Raw genomic sequence first — 14,639 nt, forward strand, 5'->3', positions numbered from 1 at the left:
ACACATGATTCATTCTGTGATCCAATTCCATTAGCAGCTCTATTTTATCTCACTACGTAGCCATCTTTGCTTGAAGCATGGTGCTAATAAGCTGCTACTCGTGCAGAATGAAAGGAGGATATCAAAACCAATCCTACGTGTGTCCTGTTTCCACAAGGAAGTAACGTCATTCATTACTGTTTTCTTAAGACCCCCCTCCCAAAAATTATTGTTGGCAGCAAACATTTTGTTATTCTTGATGTAAAGTTAAGTACACACCTGACATTTTATATGTTTCTTCGTAGCTCAGCCCATGGGTCCTTGCTGGTTCTGCCTTGCTAGTCCTGAAGTTGAAAAGCACTTAGTTATCAGTATTGGTACTCATGTAAGTACTGGACGTGCACTTCAGCGCTATTTCTTGAAAGTATCTTCTAATGTGAACCTATTGAGGATTGGTTGCCATTGAAGCACAAGAACATTTGAAACAATTATTTAAGAATCCTCTATGTTGTGTTTATTTGCAGCATTGCTGCCAACAATTGACCTACCTGACATTGTCAGATAAAATTAACTGATGCTGCTGCATCTTGATTTGCTATGACCACCCTCTCTGGTGAGGCCGGAGACACTCGCACTAACCAGTGAAAACTGATGGTTGCACAATGTTCAGTACCATTCGCACCTCCTCAGAAACTGAAGCAGTCTGTGCCAATATGCTGTAAAACATGGACAACATTCAGGCTTGGACTGAAAAGTGACAAGTAACAAACACCACACAAATGTCAGGTGATGACTATATCCAAAAAGAGAGAACCTAACAATCTTCCTATAGCATTCAAAGGCATTATCAACATACTAGGGGTTACCATTGACTAGAAACTGAACTGGACTAGTCAAATAAATACTGTGGCTTACATGAGCAGGTTAGAAGCTGGGAATTATGAGGTGAGTAACTCTCCTCATGACTCCCCTAAGCTTTTCCAGCAGGCACAAGTCAGGAGTGTGATGGAATAATCTCCAATTGCCTAGATGAATATGGCTTCAGCAACACTCGAAGCTCAATTGCATCCAGGGCAAAGCAGCTAGCTTGATCAGCATCCCATCCACCAACTTAATATTCACTTCTTCCACCAACACAGTGACAGAAGTGTGTATTATATAGGTTGGTTTAGCTCAGTTGACTGGACAACTGGTTAGTGATGCCAACAGCATGGGTTCAGTTCCCATACCGGCTGAGGTTATTCATGAAGGCCCGCCTTCACAATCTTTCCCCTCACCTGAGGTGTGATCCTCAGGTTAAATCGCCACCAGTCAGCTCTCCCCTCTGCCTATGGTCATCTGGGATGATGGTGACTTTATTTACTTTATACAAGATACACTGCAGAAATTCACCACGAATCCTTCGACAGCAGCTTCCAAGTCTGACCTCTATCACCTAAAAGGACAAGGGCAGCAGACACATGGAAACGTCACACCTGCAGGTGCCCCTCCAAGCCATAAAACATTTAGATTTGGAGCTATATTGATATTCCTTCTCTGTTGTGGGATCAATATCCTGGAATTCCCAGCAGCACTGTGTGTATGTATCTACAGTAAGAAGTCTCACAACACCAGGTTAAAGTCCAACAGGTTTATTTGGTAGCAAATACCATAAGCTTTCGGAGCACAGCTCCTTCGTCAGATGGAGTGGATATCTGTTCTCCAACAGTGCACAGACACAGAAATCAAGTTACAGAATACTAATTAGAATGCAAATCTCTACAGCCAGCCAGGTCTTAAAGGTACAGACAAGGTGGGTGGAGGGAGCATTCAACACAGGTTAAAGAGATGTGTATTGTCTCCAGACAGAACAGCTGGTGAGATTCTGCAAGATCAGGGGGAAAGCTGTGGGGGTTACTGTTGGAGAACAGATATCCACTCCATCTGACGAAGGAGCTGTGCTCCGAAAGCTTATGGTATTTGCTACCAAATAAACCTGTTGGACTTTAACCTGGTGTTGTGAGACTTCTTACTGTGCTTACCCCAGTCCAACGCCGGCATCTCCACATCATGTATGTATCTACACCAGATGGACTGCAGCAGTTCGAGAAGATGGCTTACTGCCATCTTCTCAAGGGCAATGAGGGATGGGTAACAATGCTTGCGTTCACTTATCATGAAAGAATAAAAAATGCCTCTGGTAAGAGTAGCCAGCAACTTTCAGACTGCGAGTAAACTCAACACTAGACCTACTAATATAGACTATCAGCAAGAAAATAAAGTTGATTTTCACACAACAATGTATGTGCAATTGCTATAGTTTTTTGCTCCTGACTTGCTGAGGAATTTGTCCTGTAGTGTAAGTATTCCAGGATTCCACATTAGCAGTGACCGTTAGAGCTCTTTACGATAATATTCAAAAATGTGGCACAAACAGTCAGATATCATCTGAGAAACTGATGTTTAAGCTTGTGATTTTCCTGCTGGGTAACTTCACTATACACTTATTTGGATGACATAAAAATCTGAAGTTGAATAAACTACCTTCTAGAAAATGCTTTATGAACTTAAATTCTTGTAAATTCTTTTTTGTTTTGCAGTGTTATATTGCCCTTGCAAAAGGTAGCTTAACCCCTGATCATGTACTCATTTTGCCCATTGGGCATCATCAATCAGTGCTAGAGCTTCCTTCAGAAGTCATAGAAGAAGTAGAGAAATGTAAAGTGGCTTTGAAAAACTTTTACAAGAGCATTGGGAAAAGGTTTGTAATGTTTGAAAGAAACTACAGGAGTCAGCACTTGCAGTTGCAGGTAATTTCTAGCTACAAGTAAAACCTTGAATTGTTATTGTAGAAGCTGCAAAATACTCATTGTATGTATACTAAAGTAAACTTATTCTTTCAAAATAGCAGCATTTGTCAAATTGAAAGATTAATCGATTTTTCCTATTCAAGCAATGTTTAAGGTTTGATGTATACATGTTGTGGTTGATCTTAAATTGATTGGTTTGGAAAGTACCAGGCCAGTCCTAAAGTCTCCACAAATAATAATATTGAGTGGAAAATATTTTTTTTGTGAAGGACTATCGAGTCAGCTTCTTTTAGCTTTTCCAGCTCACACAATTCCTGTTTTTTCATTAGTTTAAGTCTGAAATAATCCCAGATACTGTCTTTATCTGATATGATGACAAGCTTTCCTGAGGGAATAAACATCCCAATGATGCAATTTTTTCTTCTTCTGTTAGATTAATTGGTAGAAAAATCTAAATATTTGACTTCTGTGTAAATACTGATTTTGATAGTAATTTTGCAATGAGTTTGGAGTTTCACTGAAATATGCTGTTTCTTCTCATTTTCACCAGGTAGTTCCAGTCCCTATTCAATGTTGTACTACTGATGACATTAAAGAAGCTTTTATTGTGCAAGCAGAGGAACAGCAGATGGAGCTTTTGGAGATCCCTGAACATTCTGATCTCAAGCAAGTGAGTTCGTTCAATGTACTTTGGCAACTCAAGTGAAATTACTTTTCTCCAACAGAAAAGTAATTTGTATGCACATGAAGTTGATTGGCAAGGAAAGAGCAAGTTCTCCATCAAGCTTGCGTCTCAAAATTTTCCAAAAAGCAGCCATTACTATAAAGGTGTGGATAGGCTCCCTGATCCCCCAGTAGATAAATGCGCTGTCAGGTGATATTGAATCCAATTCCTTTATCAGCAAGTTTCTGAGAGATGAAAATCCATCTGGGTATTTGAGTCTCCAAGCTTCTGAGAAACCTGTGCTCAATTTGTTTGCAAGTTAAATAGTGCACACTCTTTCCCTTTTGGCTTCTCGGCACAGTGGTTAGCACTGCTGTCTCACAACGCACTTGGGTCACTGTCTGTGTGGAATTTGCACGTTCTCCCCGTGTCTGCGTGGGTTTCCTCCAGGTGCTCTGGTTTCCTCCCACAATCTGAAAGACATGCTGGTTAGGTGCATTTAGCTGAACAGGCGCCAGAGTGTGGCGACTAGGGGAATTTCACAGTAACTTCATTGCAGTGTAATGTAAGCCTTATTTGTGACTAATAAATAAACTTCACTTTACTTTTTACTTGGTGCAACCAAAATCCTGGTTGATCACCTTTCTCCATCTCCTCCTTTCAGTTACTCATTTCCCTTCCAGTTCCATTGCATTTAAATCTCTTGCCACCACGTTTCCATCTGGTCTTGGGCCTTCCTCCACCTCTTGACAGTCCCATCTCTCGCTTCATCATATTTTCTTTCCAAATCCACAACCAATGCCCATTTCAGTCTCTCCTCAGCCATATTCTTTGATCCTCCTACAATCTTCGCTGATGTACTAGTTCCTGATCTTGTCCCTTCTCGTCACTCCACACACCCATCTCAGTATCTGCATCTCATTAGTATCCTGTCATTGTTTCTCTCCTTTGTGTTGTCCAAATGTCTGCACCATATAATGAGGTCAGTCTCACAACTGTCTTGTACGTTTGTCCTTTCAATTTCATTGGTACTTTCCTATCACATAACAGTCTACTGCGCTGCTTCCAGTGACTTAGCTAATCTGTTGTTTCATTTCCATTTTCATGCTTCCATCTTCTGCCACCACTCATCCCTCAGGTACTTGAAGCTACTCGCTTTCTTCACATGCTTTCACATTTAAAAAAAAATTATCCTACTTGACTAGGTTCAAGAAATGTAAGTGTGATTTGGCCTAGAATGATAAGCAGTGAATACCTGGTTTGATGTTGTTGGATTACAACAGCTTTCAATTAAGCAAATAGTCTTTAGTTTGATTTTAGAGCATGTTAGTAAAATTAAAGTGGCAAGTTGCCATTATGTTAAGTAATTCTTTGTTTAAATGTCTATTTGTGCTGTAAATTCCGAGTTCAATGCTGTTCATCAATCTGTCAACTAATTCAATATTTTGAACAAGTTGGGGCAGCATGGTGGCACAGTGGTTACCACTGCTGCCTCTTTAGGACAGCACGGTGGCGTAGTGGTTAGCACTACTGCCTCACAGTGCCAGGTACTTTGGTTCGATTCCCAGCTTGGGTCACTGTCTGTGCAGAGTTTGCATGTTCTCCAGTGTCTGCGTGGGTTTCCTCCGGGTGCTCCGGTTTCCTCCCGCAGTCCAAAAGACGCGCTGGTTAGGTGCATTGGCAACGCTAAATTCTCCCTCATTGTACCCAGACAGGCACTGGAGTGTGGCGACTAGGGGATTTTCACAGTAATTTCAGTGCTTTTAAAAGTTTAAAGTTTATTTATTAGTGTCGCAAGTCTTACATTAACACTACAACGAAGTTACTGTGAAAATCCCCTAGCCGCCACACTCCGGTGCCTGTTCAGGTACACTATCCCATTGTGAAAGATATCAGGGCATGTCACAGGAGCATTATTAAACAAATAAGACACCAAACCACAGAAAGAGGTATTTGGGTAGATGACCAAAAGCTAAGTCAAATATGTAAATTTTAAGGAATGGCTTAAAGAAGGTTAGCGAAGCGGAAAGATTTAGGAAGGAAATTAGAGTATATGGCCTTGGCTGTTGGAACCATGGCTGCCATTGATAGAGCAATTAAAGTAGCAGAAGTAATTGGAGGAGTGTAAAGATACTGTGGAGTACTGTGGGGCTAGGAGAGGCTAATTAGAGGTAGAGGTAAGCCCACAAGAGTCTCCGGGGAGGGGGAGGAATGTGATGCAAAATTTTAAATTGAAGTGTTGCAACATAAATCATTGTGCTGCAGGGCCTTTAGTACAGCTGTCCATATGTCCTACAAGAAGACCTGCTTAACCATCCTTGCTAACCTTATAGCCTCCCGTTTGCTCAACGCCACATTTATATTTCCCATCCTCACATTTAAATCCCTTATGGTCTTGGACCCATCTTCTGTCCCACTTCACCATAACCCCGCAGCTCTCTAACCTTTATCCAGCCCTAGAGCTCCCTTAAACCTTCATCTTGAATTCTTGTTTCTCTGACTCTAGTCACTTGTCATTATTTCATCGCATTGTTAGTAGATATGGCTTTGGCAGCCTCAGACCCACTCTGTTGAATTCCTTCTGTAAACTGCACACCCTCTTTTCTCTTTAAAATCCACAATTTTGATCACCTCTCCTAATATCATAAAAGCAAAATATTGCGAATGCTGGAATCTGAAACAAAAATAGAAAATGCTGGAAAATCTCAGCAGGTCTGACAGCATCTGTGGAGAGAGAATGGAGCCAACGTTTTTCGTCTGGATGACCCTTTGTCAGAGCTGAGGGCAAAGAAAATCAGAAAAAATGTAAATACCTTGTCAAACACCAGGAGGGAAATGGAAAGCAGTGACGGTGGACAGGGTGAAAGGTACAAACAGAAATTCTGTTGGAGAGAAGAGCAGTACTTCTCCTAATATCTTGTTTGTTGCAGTCACCCCTCTGATATACCCTTCTTTGGTTCAGTGACTTTTGATTTCTGCCTCTTGGAAGTCCCATGGGATTTTCCTACATGAAAGGAGTTGTATAAATGCAAATTGTTTTACTTAAGCCCCTGTTATAATGTTACGCTGAGGAATATTTGTACAGGTTTTTAGAAATGTAAGTGTAGTAACTAACTGACTAATTAGCAAAGCACACTAGACTGCAATTATTCTGACCATTGCTGTACAAGTGCAGAAAGCATTTTAAATGGAAAGGCAAAACAATTCAATTTTAAAAATGAAATACACAATAGTGTTCAACTTGACCTTTTTGTCATATTGTTTTTAATTTCTCCTGGCAGTCTCAGAATCGGCTTTAAATAACTAAAATTTCTCATGGTAAAATGTTTAAAGAAATATTTGTGACACATAACATTGTTTCATAAAAATAACTTTGTAAAGAGACTATGATTATTACATTTGTGGGTTTGTATACGTAGCAATGGAAAAAGTTTTATGTTTCAATTATTGGAAGATATCCAAGATGCTTTTCTTAGAAACTTGCAACAAATATTTGCAGCTGTTTCTGAATGACACTTGTAGGGCATGTTGATTACCACCTTGGAAAGGCACAAACAGCAGATTAGTGTATTTAGCAGCTAATGCACCTGTGCTCATGTAAAACTCATTGTCACCACCTTCTGTGAAATGTTAATGTTGTGTTTGTCTCCATAGCAATTTTTTATTGAAGATCAGCGAAACTGTGCAGTTGGAAGTCATAAATGGTAGTTTTGCAAGCATAAATGGTCAGATGGGGGAGGGGGAGAGATGTTGCATGTAAATAAAAAACCTGGATTGCTATGTTCGTGGTGATGTTTCAGGCAGTTTTAAAGAAAATCAATCTATCGCAAGATGAAATTTCAGCTTGTATTATTGTGTATAAGTATGCATTCCAGCACAGATTGTAAAATGCTTATATTTCCTTTTGAAACTTTTTGATTTTTTTTGCCATACCTATATATAACTATGGTGGCTTTAGAGATAGACAAAATGTGGGCTGTTCAGGGCTTGAATTTGCTTCAATCTCATTTTATCCAGGGCAATTGCAACCATCAGTCTGGATTAAATGAAGATAGACTCCATAGTGAAAGGTCTGACTCACTGCCAGAATGTTAGCTGATGTTGCTTTCAACCAAATAGAAAATTCAGCTTAGAATGTTAAAAGTAATTGGAAAATACTGATACATGTCTTCAGTGATTTGTAAAGTCAGACCATTTGATTTGTGTTTTGTAGATAATTCAACCTGGATCAGCATATTTCTATGTTGAGCTGGACAGTGGAGAAAAGCTGTTGCACAGAATCAAGAAACAGTTCCCATTACAGTTTGGAAGGTAAGAAGAATTCATAGATGTTTACAGCATAGAAGGAGGATATTCAGCCCATCATGTCCATGCCAGTCAACAAAGATCTGACTATACAAGACTCTATCCTCAGCCCCTTAACTATACTGCTTATACACCTATGACTGTTTGGGCAAATTCCCCTCCAATTTGATTTTCAAGTTTGCTGATGACACCATGGTAGTGGGTTGGATCTCAAACAATGATGAAAGTACAGGAATGAGATGGAGAATCTGGTGAATTGGTGCAATGATAATAATCTCTCCCTGAATATCAGTAAAATGAAGATGATCTTGAGGATCTATCATTCTAGTGAATCTTTATGTTGCTCAGTGTAGATACTTGAATGGAATCTGGACAGCCTTCGTTGTAAAAGCTGCAAGATTAAATTCTACCAACTAGATAGCACTGAGCATAGACTGGATCTAGCTAAATGAAGAGAGCATACGTTTAATAATGTGTAATATAAGTTTCCTAATAGAAAGCATCATAAGCACCTGTTTCCCATGTATTTATTTGAATTCAGGATTTTAAAATCCCACGGTGCTTTTTTCAAAGCCAATGGCACATTTTGGGTAAATTGGATCAGATACTTTATTCATTTTTTGTATTCTTACTATACCTGTAAAAATCAACATTTGTTTGTCGCAGCAAGTCTATTTTACAATGCTGTTGTAAAACAAATTATCCCAGCAATAGGTTTTAAAGATTTAAGAAACTTCAGTTTTATTTAGTTTTGGATTACTAACCTCCATGCTCTAAGACACCATATCGAATCCACAAAAAGTAAGCGCAAGAGTGTAGAATTTTTAAATGGGCTGCTTTTGGAAAATGTTGAAGAATCACTGTCCTAAACCATGATGATATAACTGAGTAGTTATCAGTGCCATCTCAACTCTTGAGATGATACTGTCATTAAACGGGATTCAAGTGACTGTCTCTGAATATGCTCTATTTTTGGCATGTTTCCTTTGCTGGTGATTGCTGTAGACTTAAACAGGTGACAGTTTTGTGATTGAGCCACGTAATTTAAACAGCAGCACATTTCAATTGAGGCACTTTTGTAGAAAATAATGATACAGGTCTTCAGTGATTTGTAAAGTCCGACCGTTTTTTTGTTCTGCAAAAGTGCCTCAATTTGGGTGATAGTTCACTTCACTTTAAAGGAATTGACATTTGCCTTTTTGTGAACTAATAACTTGTGGAACAAAAGTAAACAAGGTTGATTTGGGGCAGAAAGTTATGCTTTTTATATTCATAGATGTTTAAAGCATAGAAGGAAGATATTCAGCCTATCACGTCCATGCCAGTCAACAAAGATCTGACTATACAAGACTATCCTCAGCCCCTTAACTATACTGCTTATACACCTATGACTGGGCAAATTCCCCTCCAACTTGATTTTCAAGTTTGCTGATGACACCATGGTAGTGGGTTGGATCTCAAACAATGATGAAAGTACAGGAATGAGATGGAGAATCTGGTGAATTGGTGCAATGACAATAATCTCTCCCTGAATGTCAGTAAAACGAAGGAGATAGTCATCGACTTCAGGAAGGGTAGTGGAAGACATGCCTCTGTCTACATCATAAGAGTTTTAACAACAGGTTAAAGTCCAACAGGTTTACTTGGTAGCAATTGCCATTAGCTTTCGGAGCCCTGCTCCTTCATCAGATGGAGTGGATATCTGCTCACAAACAAGGCACACAGAGAGACACAAAATCAAGTTGCAGAATACTGATTAGAATGCGAATTTTCTGTCTACATCAACAGGGATGAAGTGGAAATGGTTGAGAGCTTCAAGTTTTCAGGCGTCCAGATCACCAACAACTGTCCTGGCCCCTCCATGCAGATCTATAGTTAAGAAAGCCCATCAACGCCTCTACTTTCTCAGGAGGCTAAGAAAATTTGGCATGTTTACTACGACTCTCTCCAACTTTTATAGATGTGCCGTAGAAAGCTGTATCATAACTTGGTACGGCTCTAGCTCTGTCCAAGACTGCAAGTAACTACAAAGGGTCGTGAATGAAGTCCAGTCTATCACGCAAACCAGTTTCCCATCCACTGACTCCGTCTAGACTTCCCACTGTCTCGGAGAAGCAACCAGCATAATCCAAGGCCTCCATGCACCCTGGACATACTCTCTTCCACCTTCTTCCCTCAGTAAAAAGATACAAAAGTCTGAAGTCATGTACCAACCGACTCGAGAACAGCTTCTTCCCTGCTGCCGTCAGACTTTTGAATGAACCTAACTCATTAAGTTGATCTTTCTCTTCACCCTAGCTATGACTGTAACTACATTCTGCATGCTCTCCTTTCCTTCTCTATGAACGGTGTGCTTTGTGTATTTAGTGTGCAAGAAATAATACTTCGCACTGTATACTGATACACACAAGACATTTAATCACATTTTCGAGCTCCTGTCTCATAGCCCTGGGGGTTATGGCAGCACAAGTTAATATTTAAATATTTCTTAAATGCTATGAGAGATTCTGACTCGACCACTCTTTTTTTTTCAGACTCCCACCACCCTCTGGGTGAAAATGTTTCTCCTCAACTCCTCTCTTAGCCTTCTATCTCTTGCCTTAAATCTATGCCCCTAGTTATTGACCCCTCTATTAACGGAAAAAATGTTGTCTTATCCACCCTATCTATGCCTCTCAATCTTAATACACCTCTGTCAAGTCCCCTCTCGACCTTTGCTGCTCCAAGGAGAACAGTCTACCTATCCACGTAGCTCAAATCCTCCAGCCCAGGCAGCATCCTCATAAATCTTTCTGTACCTTCCCCAGTCCAATCACATCCATCCTATAATGTGATAAACAGAACTGCACGTAGTACTTTAGTTGTGGTCTAACCAGCATTTTATACAGTTCCAGCATGACTTTCCTGCTCTTGTATTCTAAGCCTCAGCTAATAAAAGCAAGTATCCCATATCAACTACCCTATTTACCTGCCCTGCCACCTTCAGGGAAGGATTACACTCTTAATGGCAGGACACGGAAAGTACTGAAGATCAGTGGGACCTTGGAGTGCATATCTTCAGAGGAAATCCACGCAAACATAGGGAGAATGTGTGGAGTTTGCACAGTCACCCGAGGCTGGAATTGAACCTGGATCCCTGGCACTGTGAGACAGTGCTAACCACTGTGCCACCATGCCGCCTTTGGATTCAGAAAGTAAAAATGTAGTGATTTGATTTTTCATTGGTTTCTTAAAAATTATTTGTATGCAACATGGATAGTCTTTATTTAACTCTTTGCCATTTATCTGCTGACTAAAGTGCAGGGTAATGTATTTCTGGAATTGGATGGCCGGTTGTGTGGGGAATTGTATGGATGGTTGTTGTGGGAGTAGCAGAAAAGAGCAAAAAGGAGTAGAAAGATGAGATATTGAAAGTAGAATGTGTCCCACCAGCAAGGGCTTTATAGAGAGTTTCAATATCACTGAGTAGATGTTGCTTTTGATGAATCCCCTTCAACTTGCCATACACTGTCAAAAGTACATTGCAAGGCTGCACTAAGAGCAAAATAAATTTTGATTTTGGTTTTCCAATTGAAAGGCAGTGGCATTGGATTGCAAGAGTTGGCAGTGGAGTGGCAGTGGGCTACAGGCTCAATTTAGGCGTTCTAAGGTGAATTGTTCTGTGGAGAACAGCACCACCTATCTTGTAGATGTGCAGCTGTGAGGTCTTGAGTAAATAAAGAACAATGCCCACCTGTCCTAGAGGGCAATTGGTCTGGGAGGTGGAGTTTGGGGGGAGGGTGGGGGGGGGGGGGGGGGGGGGGGGGGGGGGGTTCAAATAAAATGTTAATTCTGGTGTAACTGATAACAGGATAGTTAATATTAGTTGGTACTCTGTACTTACGTAAGACATCTAATGCATCCTGTAGATACATCCTACATGCCATGCCACTGGGTAACTGTATCTTTGTTGTTCTTGTTTGCTAGGCAAGGTAAGTCTGGTAGAGGTAAGTTTTATGTCTTTAAACTTTGTTTATTACACCACATACATACTCAGTTGCTTGGCTTATTAACTCTTTATTGTTTCTGAATTTCTCACAGGGAGGTTTTGGCAAGCGAAGCTGTCCTAAATATACCAGATAAAGCTAACTGGAGGGAATGTACATATAGCCGAGAAGATGAGGAAGAATTTGCTAAGACATTCAGGAAGGGATTTCAACCATATGATTTTTCCTTGCTTGAGTAAATAAGATTGTAACATAGAAATTATTATGAATTATTTCAAAAGCACAGGTTAGTGTAATCTTGAAATTATCCATTTGAGAGAAATTGTGTACTTTGATACAGATATCTATTTTCAACTACAGATCAATACTTGTGAAGATTCAGTGGACGTTGAGAACAATTATGTACATTATTTTTCAGATTGACTATGGTTACGTAAAAATGCAGCATTTTTCTTCTATGTTTTGCAGCACTGTTTCTTTCTGGAATTTTCTTCCTCTCCTTGCCTCCACTAATGTAAATATCCTAATTCGATAAGACCTTTTTAAACAGATACCATTGGAATACAGTGGTTCAGTGTGATTATGGAAATTGCAATTTTTACTTTTGGAGTGATATTTATAGAAGTATTTTTACTGCATTTTTTTATTAAACTGATTTGAATTGTTTTTAGGAAAATTGTTTACATTTTGTGCAGAAGATTTACTGGTATACTTTTCCCATTTGTGTGATTTTGATGAAATCTATTTTAATGATTTAACACAGATCCAGTGCTAATCCTTTGTGTGTGCGTGTGTGTGTGTGTGTTATATATTTTCATAGATTTCCCAAGATATACGATGTTGAAAATAAATGTATATTAGCTGTGACAGTGAATTGCACCTTTTATAGAATGTTAAATTGTACCACACAATCTATAGACTCCGGTCATGCTCACTCCCCCAGGTTGTTTTCATGTCCTTTGTAATTTTTAACCTCTTTATTTTTGGATTTATGATGAAAATAAAAATAGTTCTAAACCGCAAACTTGCAGTGCTCCAGCCAGCCAGTCCTAAATGTAAAATGTTCCTTTTAAATCATAACTGTTTCAAAACACTTCAGCTATCCCGGTATATCATCTTTCTAGTTGCCCAATTAATAAAAAATGAACTAGTCTTTGTTCACTGCGGTCAATAGCTATTTCCTACTAGAGCAGGAACATCAATAAATGCCATTTCTTTCTGCTGATGACGATCATCAAACTTGCATCTTGTGTGATTGGAATTGACTTAAGAGGCTAGATGCTTTTTTGGTTACTAGACTTCCTTTATACCACTATTTCTCTTTTCCATCACAGTTATGTGAAGAAATTAAATGTTAACTGTCTGAAGTTTTTTTGTGAACATAACAACAATTGCTAAAAACATTTCACGTAGAGTCTTGCATTTTGAAAATGTTGCCTATTGTCCAAAACATTCTAACCAGAATAGTTCCAATGTTCAACCATATCCTGCTTTGTAATCATACACCTGCATGGTATCACTTGTAAAAGGAATAATTGATCTATTCCAAATCTGTCTTCCATATGGGTATCCTAAAAAAAAAAACCAACCGGTGGAATTCACCTGTTCTCTTGAGATCGCCATCAATTATACAGTATAGTAGGGAGTGAATGGCTCAATGAGCAGAGTGTGGGTAGGCATTTAACTGGGTGGAATTGTGTGGATTGGGAACCCTGCAGCTGCCCTGAAGTCTGGTGATGAGGATGGTCTTCATGCCCCCTCTTCTCACTCTTAAATGGGCCATTGAAGCCCTTAAGTGGGGTGCGGAGGCAGGGCAGTTCCTTTTTATGGCACTGCCAACAATGGACAGCTGCTGGCATCTGGCCAGTAGCTCTGAGAATAGGATTTCAACATGAGGTCCTGCAGGGAAGGCCCATCCCTAACTACCTCCATCAAGTCTTCCCCAAAGAAGGAGATGCAGGGCTCCCATTGACACCCCAACCAGTTGGCAACACCCCTGTAACCTTGATTCAAATATCACCAAATACGCCTATTTTATGACACACATATCCCAGTCCTATTTTCCGCTAGTACAACAGGTACCAGTGTTGGCAGTTGAGTTGCCACTAGATTTAAGAGTGCAGGCTGAAGCTTAATTTAAATATTCAAGGGATCCAGAAGAAAACATGTGGTAATCTGTAGGCAGTAATCTCAGAAGGTGAGATTGAAACCCTGTGACCTGGACCATTGTTTGAGTTGGAGCAACGTTTGGAGTAAATTCCAAGGCAGGATCTTCGAAGGTGAAAATGAGAAACCCTGTTGAGGATACAAATTGTGTTTACAGTTCATAAATGCAAGTTATTTTTAAATAGCTTTAGATTTAAGTGTCAACCCTGTGTAAACTTTGTGAATAAAAATTACATTGTTAAATTGTAAGCAACACAAGTATGAAGATGAATACAAATTTTAATCCAGAGTGGGAGGAAGATTTTGCACTCATTGTTAAAGGTGCAAAGACCCACGGGCCCTGTCTGCAATGCATCGCTCACTCTCAAAACCAGTTACTTGAAATGCCACTAGGAAACCAATCCCAAAAGAAATCTTTTGTCTGAGTATTCGATGGGTGGCACAGTGTCAGGGACCCATGTTCGATTCCCAGCTTGGGTCACTGTCTGCAAAGTCTGCACGTCTGTGTGGGTTGTCTCCAGATATTCTGGTTTCCTCCCATCGTCTGAAAGACGTGCTGGTTAGGTGTATTGGCCATGCTAAATTCTCCCTCGGTGTACCCAAAAAGGCACTGGAGTGTGGCGACTAGGGGATTTTCAAAGTAACTGCATTGCTGTGTTAATATAAGCCTACTTGTGACACTAATAATAAATAAACTTTAAACTCCGAATCAGAATTACTGAAAAACAAATTAATTATGTTAAAATTATC

At 39.8% G+C, this 14,639-nt stretch overlaps 1 protein-coding gene across 1 annotated transcript in view; it reads left to right on the forward strand.

Moving 5' to 3' along the window:
* The window catches only part of cwf19l1 (CWF19 like cell cycle control factor 1), a 37,716-nt gene extending 25,490 nt beyond the window's left edge, over positions 1-12,226 (forward strand). The window contains exons 10-14 of the mRNA XM_078235370.1: positions 285-364; positions 2,559-2,768; positions 3,319-3,438; positions 7,646-7,743; positions 11,818-12,226. Of these exons, the coding sequence (XP_078091496.1) occupies positions 285-364; positions 2,559-2,768; positions 3,319-3,438; positions 7,646-7,743; positions 11,818-11,962 (653 nt within the window). The 3' untranslated portion in view covers positions 11,963-12,226. The remainder of the gene's footprint in view (positions 1-284; positions 365-2,558; positions 2,769-3,318; positions 3,439-7,645; positions 7,744-11,817) is intronic.
* Positions 12,227-14,639: the final 2,413 nt, after the last annotated feature.

This window comes from Mustelus asterias, chromosome 19 (genome assembly GCF_964213995.1).
Source record: "Mustelus asterias chromosome 19, sMusAst1.hap1.1, whole genome shotgun sequence".
Taxonomy (NCBI): Eukaryota; Metazoa; Chordata; class Chondrichthyes; order Carcharhiniformes; family Triakidae; genus Mustelus; species Mustelus asterias.